At 37.8% G+C, this 23015-nt stretch overlaps 1 protein-coding gene across 1 annotated transcript in view; it reads right to left on the reverse strand.

The window, feature by feature from the left end:
- LOC146440914 (macrophage mannose receptor 1-like) overlaps nt 1–19017 on the reverse strand; it is a 30125-nt gene extending 11108 nt beyond the window's left edge. The window contains exons 1-19 of the mRNA XM_085050592.1: nt 18853–19017; nt 16606–17007; nt 15322–15495; nt 14322–14480; nt 13302–13415; nt 12697–12831; nt 11534–11716; nt 10787–10944; nt 10032–10145; nt 9582–9697; nt 9150–9298; nt 7167–7366; nt 5648–5775; nt 4929–5016; nt 3546–3690; nt 2411–2446; nt 2068–2243; nt 1470–1537; nt 599–699 (exon numbers count right to left, since the gene is read on the reverse strand). Coding sequence (XP_084906718.1) covers nt 599–699; nt 1470–1537; nt 2068–2243; nt 2411–2446; nt 3546–3690; nt 4929–5016; nt 5648–5775; nt 7167–7366; nt 9150–9298; nt 9582–9697; nt 10032–10145; nt 10787–10944; nt 11534–11716; nt 12697–12831; nt 13302–13415; nt 14322–14480; nt 15322–15495; nt 16606–17007; nt 18853–18910 — 2704 coding nt within the window. The 5' untranslated portion in view covers nt 18911–19017. The remainder of the gene's footprint in view (nt 1–598; nt 700–1469; nt 1538–2067; nt 2244–2410; nt 2447–3545; nt 3691–4928; nt 5017–5647; nt 5776–7166; nt 7367–9149; nt 9299–9581; nt 9698–10031; nt 10146–10786; nt 10945–11533; nt 11717–12696; nt 12832–13301; nt 13416–14321; nt 14481–15321; nt 15496–16605; nt 17008–18852) is intronic.
- Nucleotides 19018–23015: the final 3998 nt, after the last annotated feature.

Raw genomic sequence — 23015 nt, forward strand, 5'->3', positions numbered from 1 at the left:
CATACTGCATTAATTCTTTGTAAAACATAAATTCAGAAATGAATACATATATACTAAATTCCCATTTGCCTCAGTTAAGTTACAGAAATAGAGCCAGGAGGAAACTGAGCTCTAGAATTTGCTAAAAATTTACAGTTCAGTGTACTTGTAAATATGTGAGACAGTCTTAGGACATTAGATGTATTTGTTTCTCTCCTCTTTGACTTGTGCCTTCAACTCCCCTGTTTCCTATAGCTGCTATAAATATTTTCTTTAGTTCATGGGAGAGAAGACAAACCATTCAACTTTTTACTAAAAGAAGTAGTGAAAAGCCCTCTAAAAAGGTGCAATATCGATCTCATAAACCCAGAAAATACCTCTTTTTTACGCATGGTACTGAAATCTCCCCATTCTAAGGACACAGACCCTTCCACAGCTGGTAGAATATAATATGACTGGGAAAAGTTACTGGATTGTTTTGGTTTGCCACTGGAAAAAAATTGCAGAAAACAGCTACAGAAAATTGTGTGACAGTTGGAAGCAGAAATTTGACCGCATCAGTCATAACCCAAACTGAGATAAATAAAATCCAAGAGTTTTGTTTTGTTTTGTTACTTACCATGATCTGACGACATTAGCACACAATTTTCCTCATTATTTAAAAAGTTGGGTTCATTAGGAGCCCAGGCCACATAAGTTACTGGTGTTCCATCTATCCAGCTTTAAGAGAAGATATATAAGCAGTTATTAATCCCCTTCAGTTGTGAGATTATATTCTTAATGAACCCCTCACAATTAAGAAAGTCTATGAGAATTAATGGAAACTGGCTAAAGTGGGAAGGACTCTTAGAGATTTTCCTTTCTTTACCTGATTATTCCAAAGTGAAGAAATTTCTGTAAAATATTTCTGGTTGCAAAATAGAAAAAGAATGCACCATGTATATATTCTGTTAATGGACAGGATTGGTCTGATGTAATTTAATATGAAAAACCAAAATAATACATAGTACAGAGAAGAATATTAAAATTTTAATTTATTTCATTGTATTTTTAGTTAATATTACAATTGTCATTTGGAGCATTTCTGAAGTCTTCATAGACGAAAACTCAAATTAAAATACTGTTCTGTGGATTTTACCCTGAAGAAAAATACCTTTCCAGGATTTTTTAACCCCATTTTTCTGTAAGTCAATGGACATTCTGCCAGTTTTAACAGCATCCTTTTTTTACACATCTTGAGAAAGTGTGTATGGAGAGTAGATCTGCCAAGCCTTTATTTGGCTAAGTGCTTACTCGAGGAAAAAGGTTCTTTTCATATTTATTTTGGGGGAAAACAATTGGATTTTAGAATATTCTAGAACTATTTCATTCCTCTTTGTACACCTTATGAGGAACTGCCTTCAGACCTGGAAAGGAACATATTCAGTACCTCCAGCTACATAAAACATTGTATTTGTTTCTACATGTTAAGAACTGCCCTGACAACTTACCTAAACTTTTTATCAAGGCTCACTCTTAGACCAATGAAATATTCCGTTGACTTACTCCAATATTCGTCCTGAAGAAGAAAGACACGATTTTAATTAAAAGGAGAAATCTGTGAAGCAAAACAAGCAGAAATGGATACACCATTGATTAGGCTCACAGAGCAGCCAGTGAAGTCCACAGCAGTAAAGCACATGCTTGCAGCTAGGCACAGCAATGGATGTGTTTGTATGCCCAGGCACAGAAGTCAGGTTTTTATCTGAGACATCAGAGCTGAGTCCTGCAGCACTGAAGGCCCTTAGGAGTAGGAAAGAAGCAGATCTTGGGTCAGAAACTGGTTCTCCTTTTTTGTTGTCCCTCTAAGTCCAGCTACTTCCCAAGAGTGTTGGTGCCTTCCCTCATTGCTCATCCTGTCAGCCTGTCTCACCAGCTCAGCACAGCTGGCACAGAGCAGGAGAGAGCAAATCCCATGGGAGCAAAGGGTGCATTTGGGGAGATTTCATTGGTGAAAATGCTGATGACTCTGCTTGAGACACCTGAAGTTTTAGAAGCAGATTGTCAAAAGCATTTCTACTTAGGCTGGTTGTTTACAATGATTCTCACATTTTCTTTTAGTATTCTCCGCAGGAACGTTCTCTCACTGCTACTGTTAACCACAGCTAGGTCTGCAGAATGCTTCCTGCAAAACTCTTGGGCTTCTTCCATGGAGGCCTGTTCTTTGCTGATATAGTAGAGCTTATTTTCATATATGATCCAGTCATCTGCAGTGGTTTTATATTCTGGAAGATAAATAAACTAGCTCTAAATTTGATATCTGTAGAACACAAAAGCTTTTTTTTAAGTAACAATTTTATAGGGGAATTTTTTTTAAGTAACAATTTTTTTTTAAGTAACAATTTTATAGGGGAAAATAGATTAATAAGAATAAATGTATACAAATACCTACCATATGTGTCAATTGGTTCAGATTTTAATGACACTCCTGCAAAAGAGGAGAATAGAAGACATGATGCATCTCTGTGGCATGTTTTATGATGTAGCCTTTGGCTGACTGCAAGAAGAGTGAGGAACAGAGCAGGATTCTCCACCCCTTTGCCACTGAAAGCAGGCTTAGCCACACATTTCAGCTTCACATTGCACAATATGCAAGGTCATCTAATTTAACTTTGTATCATAAGCTGTGCTTCACATCAGCAAAGCCATAGCTTTGGCTGAATCACATTCCTGCACAGAACAAGGCGAGGGAAATTTGCTCTTCCAGCCTGTAAGTTACAGTAGATTTATCTGAAACACTTTAAAATTTGGGATACAGCTCCTTTACTGATCCATTAGTAGGCATTCCATAATTCACCTGGGGGGTATTTTCATCAAGAGTGAGAAAATTTCAACTGGATTTTCTTTAGCTCTATCAAAAAACTCTCTGAGTAATACTCATAAGCAAAAGGAAATATTGTATGTGTGTATGTATATATGTATATATTTATGACTGTATATATATATATATATATATATATATATATGTATATATGTGACTGACTGTGAGTTATTTCTGGTCATGATAGAAAAAGAAATGGCACTGGTTTGAACCATTGCTTTTCCAAAGTAGTTGAATTCTGAATAATGCTATGGGAGAAATTGAAGTACCAACAAATCTGACAAAGATATCATACTTAATTTTTAGTTTTGTCTGTGTTGGTATAAAAAACAGTATTGAAAGGAATACAATACAAATCCTAACAATTCCTCCAATAATACAAAAATAAAAGCAAAAGATTTTTAATATTAAAAAAATCTGAAGTCTTGCAAACATATGGATTATTTATACACCCTAATTTATGTCCAAAAAATCAATTTATTCTTATAATAAAATTGAAATAAAATTGATATAATTGAAATATAATAAAATTTATTATAATCATAATTGAAAAAATCACAGCCTATAATATGTTACTTAATGCTCTTGATTTGCATTTGGAAAAGGTAGTTCTTCAAAATTTTGTGTCTTTCCCCAGTAACTTAACTTAGAAAGCAACTACTTAAAGTTTTTTAAGCCTCTTGCCCAAAGAGAAGAAGAAATCTACCTTGTTTTATTTGACAAACCCAGTCGCGTGGTAATTGACAGACCAAAAGAGACCATAGATTAGAAGAGCTCCCACCATAGAGTGAGCCACAAAAATTGCGTCCTCTTGAATTCCTTGGACTGCCATCCCAGTTTGTGTACCTAACCTATAGAAGAAATCACCTTTGTTACTCTTTTCATCTGTTTCAGTAGTTGTGCTTTCCATTAGAAAACAGAAACTAATTCCTTTTGTCTCAAAGTTTCCGGATTTAGCTAAAAAGAGTTGAAAATGTAGGGAAAGCAGTAGGTATAAGGATTTTACACTGGACAGTGGTGTCAGTGTTCAGACATGGCTGTTTTGCCCTGGAGGGATTTTCCTCTTTGTGCCTTGAGCCATAGACACAGACAGAAGAGAAACAGGCAAATGGACTTTTTCTAATGAATTTCACCTAGCTATGTACTTTACCCACCCATCATTCATGCTAATCATGCGCCAACAAAGTACTTCTCATTCCACATCTGACCTGTTTCAAAATTACATTTTCCAGCAGCTGGCTGGTGGCAGTGACCATATCATGCATCAATTCAGCATTCACTTCTTCCCTTCCCTGTGGTTAATGAGGATGGGAGTGTGACTTTTGGTAGGGAAGTCACATCCTAAAAATCTAGAGGACCTACCTCTGAAGAAACTGACATATGAATGGGGAGATACATTTAATACTACTTACTATTTTCAAAAAGTTCTTTATAATGTCTGTTTCTGAAATTTTACGGAAAGTAACGTGAACAGGATAAGAGGAAAGGTCCTTGCTTGTGTTAAAAAAAAAAAAATAGAGTAGGAAGTAGTAGTAGATGGAGGGTTATAAAGAGTGGAATCCTGCAGGAATGTTTTCCACAGCTGTAGATATTTGCATGGGCTCAAGAGATGACTGGATAAATTCACGGAAGTAAATAAATTAAAAATAAAGATATGAGCTCCAGTTCTAAAAGACCCTGAGCCATCACTTACTGGGGGATGCAGGTGTATACTGGGAAACATGCCTGTTCATTGATTAGCTCTTAAGATATTTGTGGCTGCTGCCAGAGACAGGATACATGATCCAGTATAATGAATTTTTATGTTTTGACCTTAGGTGTAAATATGTCTTCTTGGAAGAGAAAGTAAGTTGGAGTTTCACACAGACAGCTACAAATGCCAATGAGATACAGATAATTTCCATGTATTTAAATTATATTAGTCAAACTATGATATTGGTCATGACAATACAGGTTAGCAGCCATGTGAATGCTTGCAGGATTGGTGTTTTCTTTGGTGAGGAGTAAAACAGTAAAAAGACAAAAAGTATATGTACAAATCCCAAAGTATCTTAAGCAAACAAATAAGATGAAAAATTAAAATACTTACTGGAGAGCCATCACTCCAGGCAAATCCCTCATCTGGACTCAAGGAAAATATACCAAGCCAAACTGTTTCAAACGTACAGCGACTGGCACTAAAAGAAATTACAGGACAGAGCAGTGTGTAAACATTGATGCAAAAAACATTCAGAAATACATTATTAAACTTTCCAGAGCACATTGTAAAAGCAGTGAAGTTACAAGTTTCCCTACTACCTTGGGTGAAGCACATACATATGTTCTTCATAGAAATGTGTAATATTTTTGTGGTTCAGCGTCAGTAGCTTAGTTAGCAGACTTATTAGTAGTATTAATCGTGCATTTCCTTAAAGAAGTATTTACTTTAATTTAACTAGGGAAAACCTTCACAGATTCAAAAAGTGTTTTCAGCACTGACTACTGCAAGGTAGATACACATCTGCTTCAACAGTAGGTATATTGATCATGTTTTCTACCCTTGTGGAAATACTGGTAATTTCACGTGTTTCTAAATTTTATCTAGAAATCATTATACTGGTGGAGGTTTTTTAAATTTTTCTTGACATAAACCGCTATTTATTTTCCATGAAAAGGTTAAAAACAGTACCAAATAGATACATTTCAAAGTATCATTGGTCTGTTGGCTTTTGAGGAATCCATATGTTTCAGAAATCATCTAAGACCATTCATAATAGTTCATATGAAAATTCTTTTAAATCTGGTAAGATAAATAGAGCAAATACCAACCTCATTGCTTCAATTAGTAACGGTATCTCCTCTTTAGTGCTAATGGTGACCAGATCCCCTCCTATTTGTCTGCAAAAATCTCGAGCTTCAAACCATGTTTTCTTTCTAATTTTTGATCTGCAAAAACACTATGGAGAAATTACTTTAAAACATGTCATATATATGTTACAATAATAAAGGAATGATAGTCTTGCTTGGCCATAAATAAGGTTTCATACAAGGCAAATCCATAAGAGAAATTGCATTTTCCACTCTGTTCATAGAATTTTTACATTAGAGTTGCCTGTCCAGTTAGCATAATGGTGACCAAAAAAAAAAAAAAAAAAAGATGGAAGGAATTCCTGGAAGGGAATACAACTCCCCAGCTCCCTTTGTTTTATCTGGAGGAGGGCCCAAGCCACTTTCCATATGAAGGGAAAGAAAAGTAGCTGTGGTGGACAGGCAAGATGGCATGGGAGGAGTAGGTATGGTATGGTAGTTTACCTTACAGTAGTTTACAACTATTACTTTACATTTGCAGTATGATGTCCGACTAGTTTAAGAGAAATTTATCACAAATTTGATCGAAGTTAAAATTAAGATTTGGGGATAAAGAAGCCCAAATAAACAGTATTCCAGATGAGTTTGAAAGAAATTAAAAAAAAAAAAAAAAAACAGAAAGAGAAGGACTTATTAATTCAGTAAAGTGATAAGAAATACTAACATCTCACACGTAGCATATTTCAACTTTGCATGATCCCAAATCACTGTTTGCACATTACACTCGTTTCTTCTTCAAACTCCTTTTTTATGCCTGCTCAGATATAGCTGGCTGTACTTCAAACACAAGTTATCTGTAGCTTTGCACCAGAAACTCTCAAATAAATGCCCTTCATAAACACTGGTTTAATTAACCTTTCAAGTGACTTTTCATCCTTTTTTGGGGGGTAATGTGCTTTCTTTAGCATGGTCCAGCAGTAGGTATTGTGCAGCTGGAAACACTTCACTGTTTCTCTGTTCGTTCCCTGAACTCTCACACGTCTCTGACAAATTCCATATCTTTGCACAAGAGACATAAAGAGCAGTGCCAACAAACAAGTTTTGCTGCTTCTGCTGTTTAATACAGAATTTTGGTATTTTGCTTTTAGTAATTTTAATATGAAGTTGTTTCCTGTTTCTCTTTTTTGCTCTTTTCTTTGTGTTTTCCTGGGCACTTCATATTTGTGTTCCTCTTCCATTTCCTGCTCCAGTTCATTCTACCCCTGAAGCACCCCTGAAACTTCCTCATTTTCTTTCCTGTGCCCTTCTCCCCCCCTTCCCTTCCCTCCCTTCAACCTCATCTTTCTTCCTTAGTTTCTCCCCTCCCATGGATAATTTCCTGAGAAGAATTTGGGAGGTTTTGTTTTTTGCTGTATTCCAATCTCAGATATTGCAAAATGAAGATGTCAGTTCCTGTTTCTTTTTTTTCTTGTGAGTTTTTGGGTTTGCTTTTTTCTTTCTCCCAAACCAAGCTGCATCTTTTAACTATTTAAGCACTTACTTTAAAACAGGAACTTCTGTAGTTGTTTGATACCCAGCCTGCAGGGCATGTGGGGGCCAGAGCAGTAGTTGGAATAGGTGGAGCTGTTGCACCCTTTGCCCACTGTTTGCATATATATTTTTGCTTTGTATCACAGTCAAGAACATCCCACAATCCAGCTGAAGTCCCAGTTCTCATGGCTACGCATCCTGGATTATTTGCTTTATGAGAAAAAAAAACAAAACAAATGTGTTGGATACTTTATAAAGTGTGAATTATTTAATTCTATGTTAAAATCTCTAAACAGCAGCCATTCACTTCTTGCCATGTAAGAACATGTGAACAGCAGTTATACTTCAGGTGTTTTTCACACAGGAAGAATAGTATTTTCTGTTTGAGAAGGTCATGATCCACATAGAATCCTGCTTTTAAAAAAAAAAAAAATTGAGTGTCCTTTGGTTAGAAAGTAGGTTGAGAGTTTTTACAGTGAAATCTTGTGTTTTCAAGCAAGAAACTAATTTCTATTTATGTTAAACCTGTTTTACATGAGGTAGCATTGCCTTGGTCACTAGTGGTTTTCACATAGATGGAAATAACCCCACAGGTGCACACAGAGGGCAGGCATGCAAACTTAGACAGATTCAGGGTGAAATTTATCCCCTGATGTTTGCTGAAATTTTAGATTGTTCTCCCAGAGGGAAACATAGCTGCCTGCAAGCTGCCTGCAAGAAGATGCAGCCAAATGAACAAAATGGGCTTATTCAATGGCTTATTTGTGTTCTTTCTTAATTTCGTAAGTATTCTTAACATTTTATTTGGCTTTTTTTAAAATTTCTGTTGGGCACAGACATGATATTTTAATGGACCTGTCTACCATGGGGCCAAGAACTGAAATGAAATGATCAGCTATAAATCCATCATTTTATTTCAATTCAAGACATATATTTGTTCCTAAGAGCATCCTTTACCTGCATCAAAGATCACCTGCTGATTTACTGATCATGCTCAGTCACTTATTCTCCTGATACCATCCTGAGTTTGCTCATCTTTGCTATCAGAAATAATTTACTATCATCAGCAAATCTTGTCACCTCACTATTCCACCTTTTCCAGGTAGTAGTCTGCCAATATATTGAACAGCATGGGCTTTGGCACAGGTCATTATGGGACTCTGTTGGTGACCACACTTCCCCAGTAAAAAATAGCCCCCATTAAAAAAGAAATCCACCTTCCATTGAGTGCCTTTTGATAAATATTTTTATTCATGTAAGAGCTTTTCCATGTTAGGTCAGATCAGCTGAAAGGCTTTTGGTAATTGAGATAGACCACACAATGGATTTCCATAATTCAAATGCTTTTGCCTTCTGTGGGGAGCTCCAGGAGATCTATGAAGTGATCTTTCCAGAAGTGATTTTATATATCTTTCCCACTATATCTTTCTTAATTCAGATTCAGCAAGTTTACAAATGACTCATTCATCTGTATTTCCCCAAATCTCCCTGGAACCATTTTAGATGTTGGCAGCAAATTTGTCTTTTTATAAAGCTTAGATGTCAAGGCAGCTTTAGCAGGAAGTTACAGATTAGAGTTCACTTCATGTAATCTTAACAGCTCCTGGATACTTTTGCAGCCATGCTTAGTCCTGACTTCATGCCATCAATTTTCTCCATAATCTATTATCTTGATATTTCAGCTTGAAATAGACTCTCCAAAGATACCCTCCCAGGCTAACTTTTTCTCTAGAAGGCCAAGTGTGGAATAGTCTCAGGACCTGTTTGTAACTCTTTTTATCTCCCTGTGAAGATGGGCCAAAAATCTTATGGGTAAATAGATCAGATATCCTAATACAAAATTGCAGTTCAAATCTTTCCCTTTGAAATTAAAATCTGGGATTTGAAAACTGCCAGTGCTTGTAAAATATACCAAAAGTTTAAAACATAAAATTCAGGAGACATTGCCCCAGCAAACCCAAATGGGGACCACGATCTCTCAGAGAGCACCTACCAGGCATTCCTGCATCCCAGTGTGTGAAGGAGACATCTTCACCATTGGCCCACCTGAAAGTGCCTTGATCCTGCACATCAGAGAGGCCAAGCCAGAAATATTTCTCAGGCCTCAGCCCAACAAGGCTAGTCAGATAGGCTTGTTCATATCTGTAAAAGGGATCATAAAGATACAAGTGAAAACAAAGCTGTTAAATCCTACTTGTCTAATGTGGTAATGAATTCTTTTCTCCTTTTCCTTACATCACTCTGGGGGAAAGACCTTACCACAGGATTCTGACTCCATATAAACAACAAAAAAAGCAAGACTATTTTGTTCAACTAGAGACCTCATCTGTTACTTAAACACATTGGTGTTGTTAGCTTTTCTAGGAATATTTCATAAGATACAATCTTTAGTTATTTAAAAGCCAAGGAAAAGTCATTCTCATACCTACTTTCAACTGTGGCTAAGTAACCTTCTTCTCCTTCACAAGTGGTGCTTGCTTCTGAAAATGTTGCTGGAACATGTCCAATAAAATAGCAGTAGGTCCCATATCTTCTCCAGCCCTGTAACATGGTTTCAGGATTTCCATCCAATTTTTAATTAATTGTGATATCATGTATCAAGTGAAATATGCCACTTAAAAATTAATGAAGTGAGACAATAATGAATATTATGAATTAGAAACTTTTTGCAGTGAAATTACAGATTACTCCTAAGGAGGTTCTGTATATGGTTTTCTGAAATTTAGAGTAACTGAGAGGGAGAAGCTTTGAAATAAATAAATCCAAAAAACCCTTCCATGTAAATAATTACAAATAATTCAAATAATTTTAAGTGATTCTCAGGCAAGGTACTTATTTCATCTGAGAAACTGATGTTCCATTTTCACACACTTACTTTTTTGCAACCTGCATCAGTATTTTCTTTTTCTCCAGCTATTTGTGATGTAGCTTTTCTTTTACAAATGTAGCCAGCCTTCTTCTCACAGGCATGGTCTGCCCAATAGCCATTCTGTGTCAGGAAAAAGTTTGAAATAAAAAGAAGACAAAGATGATTAATCTAAAGAAGATAAATAATGTCTTTCTTTATAATGAAAATTATTATTTTTCTTTCTCCTTCTATTTTTAAATGGAAATTTTTCGTTATCCAATTTTCCTACATGATAACAAAACCAAATCTGCTCACATTCAGTGAAACAGTAGACTGGGCTACAGCAGTACAGCCACAGCTGGCAGTGATAAGGGAGGAGGGTGCATGGAGCTGGTCCCTGACCTGTTGTGCAGGGCCATACACAGGCAGCTGTGCTATGGGATGGCAAATGAGCAGGTACAGGGGAACCAGCAGGAATCAGAAATCCCCACATACCATCGTTACCACCAGAGAAACGGAGATAATGTACTCAAAATACCTTCAGAGACCTGTTTTGTAGCCCTAATAATTTCATTTGTGACTTCCCAATTCCCTTAAAAAGAAAATTTCACCAGTGATGCAGTAACACTTCCTTTTTTTTTTTAAGTCACATTCAATCTCATTCTTTTTCCCTACATCCCTTTTTCCGGCCTTAGCCGTTTGCTGAAATAACAGAGCACGTTATTCTTTTATTAGGAAGTTAGTTTCAGTATGGAAATAGAATATGTATTGGGTGATGGCACCTGGCCCTGGATCAGTACACAGTCTTCTGGCCTGTTGTTTGTAGTGGAAGGCTCTCCCAGGTGCCATTTCGTGTACATCACTGGGGTTCCATCACTCCATTCAAAATACATTTGAACCTTTCGGTCGTTCAGCCCAATCCACAGCTTGTCTGTTGGCTCTAAAAGATGGACACAGAGATAAGACCTATTATGGCACTCCACCCTTTCCACAGGGCCATCAAACTTTGGACATATAATTCCTTTCACAAATTTCTGAAGCATAAAATCATTCAGTGTGTTTTATGGTCATTTTACAAGTTAATATTTTATATAGATATTAAAATAAAGACTCTCTGCTTTGGAAAATTAAGGCTGTAAGGAAATCCTTGCACTGGATGAAAAAATTTGGCTCTTCTTCCTCATAACAGTGGATGTGAATTACCAGCCTAGTGCTGATACACCATGATGATAGAATGATAGATGATAGTACGGTAGAATTCTGAATAGTTCCTTTTTAGTTCCGTTGCACTGGTCAGATTTTAAAATACTGGTTTTATGTAACTTGAAGTGTGAATGTTTTAAGCTTCTTTCAACAAACTGAAAAAAACTGAGAAAGCCCCTAAGCCCAGCCCCCCAGTCCTAGATCAATTATTTTGGCAGTAAGTAAAATCAGAGTTTTGACAACATCCAGAGCTCAGCAGGAACTCTCAATTCAACTGTCTGGTTTTCCATACAGGCAAAGGCAAGAGAACCCCTGGAAATACTCACTGTAGCCAAGCTGAGACACCATAAAGCTGTGCTCCTCAAGGCTTTGGATGCTGGCCAGGTGACTCCCTTCCGTCTGGCAAGAGGTCAAAGCTCCTTCCCATCCTTTGCTGTCCCTGAAGATCTTATAGCAGTGATCTCCATATGGCACCCATCTATCTGGGCAAGTCACAGACCCAAAATCACCTGGGAACACACACCAAGGCTTCAGAGGAGTTCAGATGCCGTGCAAGGGACATGGCACTGAAATATTTTCACTTAATCTGTGTGAAGGTTCTAAACTAAGAATTTTCTTTTGAAATTCTCATGATGAGGAAATGATGAACACGAAGTGTAGGAAACATAAATGTGACTCTAAATCAGGCAATTTTTAGCTTGGAGAAGGAAAGCTTTTTAATACAAATAATATCTAATACAAGTTCTAATGTTAGTCAAATGTCTGCAACAAATATATTAATTTTGTAATGTATTAATCATTTTGTAATTTATGAAGTTTATCAACTTCTGTATTGCCTAGTACTTATTTGTCAGATTGGAGAAATCAGACATTATCTACAGTTAACACAGAAGGTTTATAAATTTTTAAAGGATTAAATGTATTTATAGAGTTAAAGTCATCAAGATAGATTTACAGCTAGATGAATACATAAGGACACACCAACAGGGAAATGTTCATACACTTAAAATATATTTTCTCACTTCAATGTATCAATCTTCCATTGTCTCAATCCTCCACCACTTCTGCAGAGACCTCTGAACTTGCTAACCTGGATGCTGGTTGGCCTCAAGTCATGGAAAATCACTTAGAACCACAATAAATTCTGCATCTTTCTTTCTCGTTCTTATTTTTACTAATTCCCCTCTTCTGAAAAATAATTTTGGGCTGTTCTCCCTTTTGATGGTCAGGAGTGTCTGTACTTACAGGGAGACCTGGCCACTGAAACAAGGACAGAAGGGACTAGTTGGGCATTCTTTGCTTTTATCTGTTTCACTCTGTGTATTGTGGGACTGGAGATCAGATTAGAAAGGTTGCAATAGTTGTAAAAAGCAAACTAGAGAAACATAAAATAGTTTCTATTTCTAAGAAAATTCTTCTGTTCATCTTTGTCAATATGCTGAGCAATTCAGATAACTTCTTCTTTAATTATCAATATATATCAACATACCTGAAGGAACCAAAGTAATGTTCCTTTTCTTACAAATGTAACCAAGTTTCTGATCACATTCCCAATTTTGCCATTTAGCTTTGGTTTCAGGATTCAAAACTGCACAGAGCTTTCCAGATTCTGGAGAGGGGCTTCCTTTGGGAAGACAAAAAAAAATGAACTTTTTTGAAAGACAAGCAGAGCTCTAAGCTCTAAAACACATGTGAGAGAAAACTCCTGGATGAAGTGATGGAGGCCATGTCTTTCCCAGCTTTGGCAAGAGCTAAGGCAGGTCTCTGGTAATGGAAATGTCTGTATGAAATGCAGTATGTGAGTTATGTAAGTGAATACGAACCTGTAAATTCTTCATGCTTTTGTTGCTAGTCAAGAAATGGAATACTGGATATTTTTGGGACAGGTAGTGTTGTTTTCACAGCTAAAATATTTTTGCAATACATTGAAGGTTTCTGTCTTATATTGCTGTAGAAAAAGAGACTTTTCTAAAGCTAAAGCAAGAAAAACTAAAATGCTTATGGCATATCTATCTGATAATAAAATTTACAATCATATTTGAGGTATGTATATTTTCTCTTTGGAAACAGAAAATCAAACAAAGTCCCATCTACCTGGAGCCCAGTTTAGGTACTGGAAAGGGCTTCCTCCAATCCACTCCCATCCACTACTCAAGTCCAGTCTGTTGAGTCCAATCCACAGTGCAGAATCTGTACCTTCTATTAATCCTAAATTACAAAAAGAAGATAAACTATTTTATAAATCACTCTTGTATTAGCAATGGTTACTAACAATGCCTCTAGGAAGATTTGCAATTCCTAAATTTCTAACTGCAAATGTCTGTAGAGACTGAGATACCTGATGAATTGAAATATGCCAAAGCTTTGAATACTGTAAAAGGCAAACAAATATAAACTCCCTGTTTTATTCCGTCAATTAATACAAAATGAGCATAGATTATATTCACAGAGTATATCCAAGATAAAATTGTTTCTGTAGAATAGGCTAAATTCTGTACATATAAGTAGAAATATTGGTAGAGTATAAGTATAAACAATAATGATAATGCTGTTAGAATTTAAATTAATCCTTAAAACCAACAATAAATAGTTTCTTCCATGTCATTCCTTCAGCTATACATGGATAAGTAAAGATGCAATTTGATATTTATAAATAACTAATATTTTTCAGTTTGCCAAGTGAATGAAGAAAACAGCTGCCAAAACAGAATTTGAAACATAGCGCATCTTTCTTTTGGCATAAAGATATATCTCTTTTTCTTTTCCTTTTTTTTTTCAGTTTTTTTAGAGTTTCATTTTGACCAAAAGTAAAACTTTAATTTACTTTTCAAGATTTTTCCCCATCAAAAAAAAATCAATGAGATTTTAATATAAAATAAGATTTGTAAATATGAAGTCAAACTGTTACACTTTGCAGGATGCTGGAATACTTTGAACTCTGTGTAAATTTTGCAGCAATTTTCATCGGAACTTGACGATTCTGTAGGATTTTCTTTTCTTGCCCACACATATTTTGGTCCAAAGGCAGTGGCCACAATCATACTAAATAATCCTTAGCTGTTATGATGACCTGAACATCCTGCATGTAACCCAGGGTGTGCTTCACTACCTTACCTTTAAGGTATGTTTGCTCATGAATGTCTGTGATACTCAGTAACTCTGCATTTTGCTGCTGACAGCTCCTCCTGGCTTGGTGCCACGTGAGAGCTGAGTCAGAGTTTATTTGGTAGTGAACATTTGTTGACAGATCAGTAGTCCAGGTGCTGTCTTTATCTGTGGAGAAAATAATTACAACAGAGGTCACTGTAACTTGCGGACAGAAAACTGAGTTGCAGGTTCTCACTCTGTGTGGCAGGTTCTCGTTCATCTCCTTAAATATCACTTACATTGCTCTTTCAAGCACTTTAAATCAATTGTAGTAAAGGGGCATTCTAACAATAAAAGACAGTGTTGAACAGGAGCCATAGGGAGAAATACAGGGGAAAGTTGAGATGTGTCAGGTGAAGATTTCAACGTCATGCATGCAAAGCTCTCCTGGCAATAACAAAGCCATAAAAGGAGATAGAGGGGGAAGTGACCACAGACATATAGGAAAGTGATTGAAATTGCAGAGAAATGCCAGGTAGATATCAAGGGGTGGAAAGGCTGATTCACTAACAATATGAACAGGGCTTAACAGCATGGATAAAAGGACACATTCCACTTCAAAAATATATTCACATGAGAATCATGCAGATTGAAACATTCACTTCAACATCAATCTTCCTAGAGTACTCATTTTTGTGCCCACACCCATCACAATGGGGGTCCTCACAGAAGGGTCGTGCAACAGTGACAGCACACATCCTGGCTGGGAAGCAGTGAGGAGCTCAAAATTATTGTGCTGCTCTGCAACACCCCCACAGCTAGTGGGAGCTGAGTGCTGTTCTACTCTTCAGTCACTCTCTCCACATCTTTGTGCAACATGTTATTTCCTTGCATGGTGAGCAGCAGGATGTGGCGATGCATCACATACCAAAATACATTCTTGTAAGTGATGAGTGGTTGTTGTAAAGAGAATAAAATTCTGCTCAAGCTCATTTGCCAGTACCACTGAGGGGAATAGGCACCTTACCTCTGGATGGGCAGAACCCGTATCGCTGGTCCGTATCGTAGTCAGCGGTGGTCGCGCACCAGAGCCAGCCATCTGTGCGCCCCGCGGCCGTGCACTCCGCAAACCACTGCCTCTTGTACATGAAGGGGAACACACATGGGGCCCCAAAAGAATTTCCTAGCAGTGTGAAGGTCTCTGAGAACACAAAATGTTAGTGTTAGTATGAAAAATGACAAGTAAACTAGGAAAAAGTAAAGTTTATGGCTGAATTACATCTCAAAACACTTTCCATGGTTCCTTTCCCATAATCATAAAAAAAATTGGTTCAACACTTTTTCAGACTTAAGCTGCTGACATATGCTTTAGAGTGCTACTCTGATGAAAAGTAATATATCATAGATGAAGTCTACAATTAAATTCCTGTCCAAGAGGCTTTCACCATCTTAATAAGGCTCCAGAGTTCTACCCTAAGATACTTCTATTTCAAACAATGTTAAGATTCATATAACATGTGCAAGAGCAGGAACTAATATTTATAAGTCTTGGTTTCTGGAAAAAGGTAAACATATATGAGACTATCTCTGGTTTTATTCCAGTAACAATTTAAGTATCTCATACAGCAAAGCAGCTCCCACATGCAAGGCTATGAGTTCAGTGTTCAAATATCCTGTGAGATGGCTTTCAGAATACTCATTCTGGATGTGGGAAAGCCATTCAGAACAACCAGACTTTAGCTAATCACAAAAGGTAATTGCACCTGGGACTATAATTATTTCATGAGCGTCCTCATCTGCTGAGTCAAAAAAGCCACATTTCCTCCACTTAAATCAGTACTTTCAGACCTTTCTCAGCTCACCCATATTGTGCTTCTTTCATGGGGTTATAATTTCATATCCATATGACTGTATAAGAAACTCATCAGTGTTTATGTGTTCTATTAATAATGTAGTGACACAGTATGGTGAGCAGCAGTGACTTTAGAGACTACTTATACATAGTGTAAGAGCAAGTATGTATATACCTTTATACTAATATATTTTTAGAGTATATAGAGAGAGTACAGGTAATACTTAAAATACTTGGAATACTAATATACTATAATACATGGAATTAAAAAAGTGTATGTATAATACATGCTTGCACATAAATATAACATTAAATTCAAGATTTAGTACGTCAGTGCATGGATTTTCTAAAACTCCAGTGGTTGCTAAAGGAGTCAGACTAGTAAGAGCCAAAGATCCTAAACACTCTAACACTCACAAAGGAATTAATGCAAAGGATGAAAGAATCAATTTTCTGTACCTTCATATCCCTGGGAACATAAAACATCCATGGCTCCATAAATCTTCCACATATTCTTTGCACTCAGCCCCTTCTTTAACAAAACGTTATCATGCTCTTCGTTGGCAGGACTGAGAAACAATTCTTCTCCTTGGATTGCAAGGAGGCTTTCATTTCTGCATTCCCACCACTGGAGCTCACTTTTTTGATTACAGGGATACAGGGTGACCATGGCCTGATCCTCCTTCAGTGGCACCCCCAGGCACAGTTTCAGTTTCACACTCATAAGCTGATGATCTGTGATCCACCTGAATTTTTGTGATTCATTGTCTTGATTGCAAGTGGCAGTTCTAACTGACTGTGCAATAGATGCCTCAAGACAGACCCTGTTGATTTGATTATATATTAAAAATGCTTCAGTATCTGTAAATCAAAACAATACATAGCAAATAATTAATATAGAATATATGTATAGTGGATATGTGATATCATTCTGCTTCCTATTCACATGAACAAGATGTCATTCCATTCATATTAGATAAAAACATGATATTTTCCAACAAAGTCCAGAGCAACATCAATTCTACTGGTTAAAAATAAAGTAGACAAGGAAAGTGTATGCCATGGTTATAAGGCACCATATCATGGATCAGTGGTGGGCAGCAGCAGCAGCTGAGGTGAGCACAGCTTGTTGGATGGTTTTATGTTAGTCATGGGAATTCCCTCAACCACACTGCTATTACCATTATCTTGTTCCAACCTACCCTCAGATGCATGGCCTGGTAGACCTCTGACCTCTACAAACTTTTCTCAGCCTGCCAGATCTTACAGGTCTCCTAGTGGGTACACAGCCATCTTTGCTGAGCCATTTGCCTACCCACTCCCAAATCCACCTTTTCTTTCCGTTCCATCCTATAAATGTGAGGCAACTGGTCTGGGCTTCTCGGGTCACTCTGGGCTCCTTGGCCTTGCTGACCTACAAGATCTGCCATCCCTACTAAGAGCCATTGAATATAAAACTAGGAATGACTTTGGGATGCCAATTGCAGTCTGAGAAAGTATCAAGGACCAGGGAGTAGCAGCATCTGACCCTTGCCTGTGCTGAAAGGCTGGTGGAAGTTAGAAGGTACACCTGTACCAGAAATTGGGTCCCTAGCTCTCCAGGCAGTTTCTCTGATCTTGTCTGAAGTGTTGGCTTCAAGGTAAGGTAGAAGTAGGGGAGCTGATTTCAGTCCTGCTGTGAGTTTATCAGCAGCCATTGTGAGCCTTGCCTATGATTTTGCTCTGCTGCCTTGTCTTGTACTTTGTGACCCATTCGGTTGTATTTCCTGCCAAAGATTGTGGGATTCATAACCAGTTTTGGTCCCTAATACATGTCTTGATCAGTGAGTATCATGTTGAATAAAAATGTATTTAAGACGTTAAAGATATTTCATTAAAAAGCCTGCAAAAAATGGAAATTGATATAATTGATAATATAGAGTACACTGAAAATAATTATTCTGGCCTGCACTGAGACCATGGTGATTAAAAAAATACCACATATTCTGAGACAATCTGTGACAGTTTTCCTCTGGAGTTAGAAAGGTGAAAGGATTTAACCTTAAACATTCAGGTCTGCAGAAGCCACCCATTTAACACATACAAGAGAAGTGCAGCAAAAGGGATAGCAGTAGCATTGTTACTGCAATTCCATAAGAAACTTCCTAACCCTAATCCAATTTGATTTAAAAAAAATATTATTCCACTCACTTTATCAGTGCCAGTGAATTCAGTGAGTCTGTTCAAAACAGTGAACATAATCCCCTTTACAGCCAATATCTATATATATATCCGAATATCTTATTGTCCTACAAATATTTCCACATTTCACCACTCCTGGAGATTTTCCTCCCTGATTTTGCAAACCATTACCCAGACACCAACAGCGCAAAAATCAGAACACAGAAATAAATAAATAAATTTAAAGAAGACATTTAAACATATGTCAGTATTTTCTTAGGTCTGATCTTCTGGGATTATTGAAATGATAATGCCACTCTATATGAATAAAGCCATTAAGAATTGAGCCTCTGCTTCCTTCCCTAACCATTTCTTTTTTTCCATGAGATCCTCCCCCTGCCCCTTGCCTGCCATCAAGAGGTTCCCTGTCCCCAAACTAATAATGTGCATATTGACAGTACCACAGAACCACAATCACCCAGAAAACCAGAGGACTGGAAGCACTTTCATGAGAACCTTCACAGGAAGTGAGCAGGAGGCACTTACCCACCAGCTGCAAAGCACTGTGAACAAGAGACAGAACAAGCAAGAACACGGAGAACATAATTGTAAATGCTGTTTCCTTTTCTTCCCTTCAGCAAAACCTGGATGGTGAGAGTTGCTGGCAATGAAGTCCTGCTGAAGAGAGGACAATGGCCAGTCCTCCTCAGTTTGGAGGCTGGATGGTTGGGTAAAAAACTCTGAGTGCTAAATAAGGAAACATTCTGTCACATGCCACATTTCAAAAAAAACAAGACCACAGGGCACAAATTTCACCCTCAAAAAAGAATGACTTCTCGCTGGGGGCAAACCACGCTTCCTTGGGAAAGCAGGTGGTGCACAAAAGGTTATATCTCACTGCTTTCCCACTGTTTCTCCCGAGGAGACGTGGAGCTCCTGGGATCCAACCAACAGTGAAATACTAAATACCCAAATTCATCCTAAACCTTTTAAATCTTATCTCTTACCTATGCAGAATAAAAAATTACTCTCAGGAAACACAGAAGTCTCATATTTTCATGTGTGAGATGAGACAGGAGTGAATTTTAGGAGATTCATTTTGCAGGGCATTATAAAAATTTCTGCCCTTCTACAGGAGTTTGCCAATATCCTACATCCCTACATAAATGCAACTAGGACACAAGCACCCAAAACAACTTGAAAAATGGTTTACTGTAAAAACAATGCTTCTTTTTCTTGTGAAGTAGGTAAATCTAGTTTGATGGCCATACCAAAGGTCAGTCACAATTTCAGGGAATGCCCCATATTGCTTTTTACCCAGATCAAGTTCCTATCCAGAGCCAGCACTCAGCAGTTTGGTTTCCAAACTTAAAGATGGAAACTTGAGAAAAACAGGACTCCTAACACTCCTTTCCTGAACACTATAGACTATATAACCATGGAAAGGCATGACTTTATTACAGCAGAGTTTTACAATGGAAATATTTCATTTTGTTTAGAAAAACTTCTAAATGAAAAAAACCATTCCATGATGTGAAAATATTGTGTGAAGTGTAGTAAAATATTACATGACCTCTGAGGACATTATGGAAGAACTCAGTCCACAGGAGGGAAAACCACAGCAGGACACAATAACAGTCTGCAAAGTTGTGAAATATTTCTGCATGAAAAAAGGTTGTAAATTATCCTACATATCTATTCAGAAAAGGCAAGAAATACAGAAAAAAAGGAAATCAGTTAACAAGGGAGAATTAGGTACCAGGGGAAAAAATCTTAACAGGATAATTAAGTACTTGGGCATGTTAATTAGTAGACAATTTAAAAAAACAATAGGAAAGAAGCTGTCAGAAATCAGACAGAGCCACTTATCTCTCTTTCACCAAGAGTAGTTTTCAGTGTTTTCCACTTTACCTCTCCATCTCTGGAAATTATGAATTATTTTCAGGTTTCAGATATACTATATGAAAAGAAACATAGTCACAGCCTTGTTATGCAATCTTCAACCTCAACTTACAAGTTAATGCAGTTCAGCACAAACAAGTTTTGGGCACCTGTGGGACACTGGCAAAGAGCATGATGAGAGATGAGAGACTGTCTCTGGGAAATTGTCACAGGTGGCACATCTACTTTGGTGGCTTCTCAGCTGCTTCACCAGCCCATGAGGCACTAATGCTGGGGGTGGAGGAATCATATAGACACAGCTACACAGGCTCAATTTAAAAAGCACACAAATTTAGTGAAAAATAATAATCACCCTTTGGAATAAGAGCAAGAGAAAAGTGCAGGATGAAGGAGAGGGGATTTCAGGCTGAGCCTCACTGAGAGCTTCAGTCAGTTCCCCCAGGGCTTATGGTGGCTCTTCTGTGCTCTGTGCCCAGCTGGGCAGAGGCACCCTCACCCTGGAGCTGGCATTGGCTCTGCCTGTCCTGTACAGAGCTCTTTCAGCATGCCAAGCACAAGTCAGTTCCTTTTATCCTTAAAGTGCTGGAGCAGCTCATAACAAGGTTGAACTGGAGCCAGAGAGAGTGGGAGTGAGACCTGAAAGGCTCTGGTGTCAAGGACAAATCTCTAAGTCCATCATGCAACATCAACCTTAGACTTAAAAGGAAAGGTGAGACCCAACCCTGCTTTCCTTGGAGAGAAAAAGCAGCTGACTGCTTGAAAATTTCTCGTATTTTCCACAATGAGAGAGTGGGGAGTTAAAATGGGAACAGCATGCTAAAGCCAGAGAGTAAACTGCAGAGCCAAAGTCATCACCACCCTGATAAATATCAGAGTGAGCACCAGGAGCTCAGCAGGTCTCAGCCCTTTTTTCCTGTGCTGGGGCCACAGGGGACAGATTCAAGGGGTGGAAGAGTCCCCATCTGGCAAACTGCAGCCAAGGGTGCATGTCACAGCTGCAGATGTTGCACAGGCCTGCCTGCTGACACAAGCATCTCACCCTCAATATTTTGGCTGCAGTACAGCAGGGCAACATATGCTCCATGACTGCTGGTTTGCAGACAGACTCATCAGCCTTTTGTACTACCCTTTAACTGCTTCTTGTTAACTGAGCCTCAGCAGTCATTGGACATAATCAGTTTGTATTTTTGGACTATTGTTTAAATAATGGATAGTGTGAGAAAGAAATAATTAGTCCAGCCATACTTCCTGGATAACTGTATATAGTTGTAAAAATAACTGGGAAAATGCCTGTTCTTTGTATTATCTCTGTGATTAGTCTTTGTTTTCTTCCTTTGCTTTATCACTGTTTCCTTTCTTATGAAAAAAAAATGTATACCACTTTCCAGAAAGTATTGCTTCCAAATATTTCCCATGGGCAAACACTTCAAGAAGAATCTGGACAATGTTTTTAGTCATATGGTTTAGTGTTATGGTGTCCTGTGAAGAACAGGGAATTGTCCTTGATCATCCTTATGGGTCCTTTCCAACTGAAGGTTTTCTATGATAGTTTTTTAAAGATTTTAAATCCTTTTCATTTTGTAAAATTCTCTACCACATCTAAATGCTACATTTGACTTGAATACCTTAGAGAAACATGCTGAAGCAGGAAAGTAGGCAGAAAAATGTACATTTCCTTTCCCCACTACTTGTGGATTGGTGAGTTCCAGAACCTGATTTTAAATTAGGGTAACAAGGGTGTGTGAAAAATTCCACATCTGAAAAATGTCCTAATGCCCAATACAGATTCATGGCCTGACCTATCTGTCAGTCTCTATGGGAGGAGACATGTAGTGACTGAAGTTTCTTTGCACCCACTGGCAAGGAAGACACTGGAGCTCTTTCCCTCCTCACAAACCTTCCAACTACAATTGTATCAAACCTGTTTTCTGAAAGGGGAAGGAAATTTTGTAATTAACTGCACAGAAGCAGATAGAGCAGACATTCACATTGACTGTTACCAAAGGAATCTCTTAACTACAAAACTATAAAAAGATCTGTAGGGCTTGGTTTCTTTTTTTTTTTTTTTTTCTGGTAAGTTGTGCACATTAGTTCAAATAAAAGAGCAAAAGGAGTTTTTAAAGAGCTGTATGGGCTGGCTTTAATCTGAAATAGTTTCCAGATTTCTTTGTTATAAAGGGCATCTAAATCTCTGACAGCTCTTCCAGGCATTGTCTGAGTATTACAATATCACTGCAGCGCGTTTTCCTCTTTTTTTTACTTCTTTTTGTGGTCTGAATCACTTTCTGCTCTCTAGGAGCAGAAAGTGATTTGCCTGGGGCTCAGTCATCAGTTCAGTTTACCTAGTTCTCAGGACTGTCTAATGCTGAAAATATCACCTTATTTAGCCTGACCATGCCCTGGGCATGCAGTGTTGGTCACACCATTTGTGTAGAACTGCCTGTTTTGGAGACAAAGACACTTATCCCCTGCCTAAAGTAATCCATATTTAGGCAGACAATAATGTGAGCTTGTAAAGAGCTACAAGGGTGTTGTCCTAATTTTGAACACATCCAGGAGCAGAAAAAATCAAAGGTTAGTCTATCTGTTCCCAGCTCTGCCCTTGTGCAATATACCAGGTGCTCCTCCCTTCCAGTCAAACCATATCCTCTAAGTTCTGCATCTGCACAAAATTACAGTGTTGTGAAGTCTATATGGCATCTAGAAAAATGTTTTCAGTTCTTCAGATACAAGACCTTGTGTCATGTTACACTGCACTAAAAACTGCTAGGATGATCAGAGCTGCCTCTAGAAAGCTGGTGAGTCTT

Source organism: Lichenostomus cassidix, chromosome 2, assembly GCF_008360975.1.
Source record: "Lichenostomus cassidix isolate B80296 chromosome 2, HeHo_3.0, whole genome shotgun sequence".
Lineage (NCBI taxonomy): Eukaryota > Metazoa > Chordata > Aves > Passeriformes > Meliphagidae > Lichenostomus > Lichenostomus cassidix.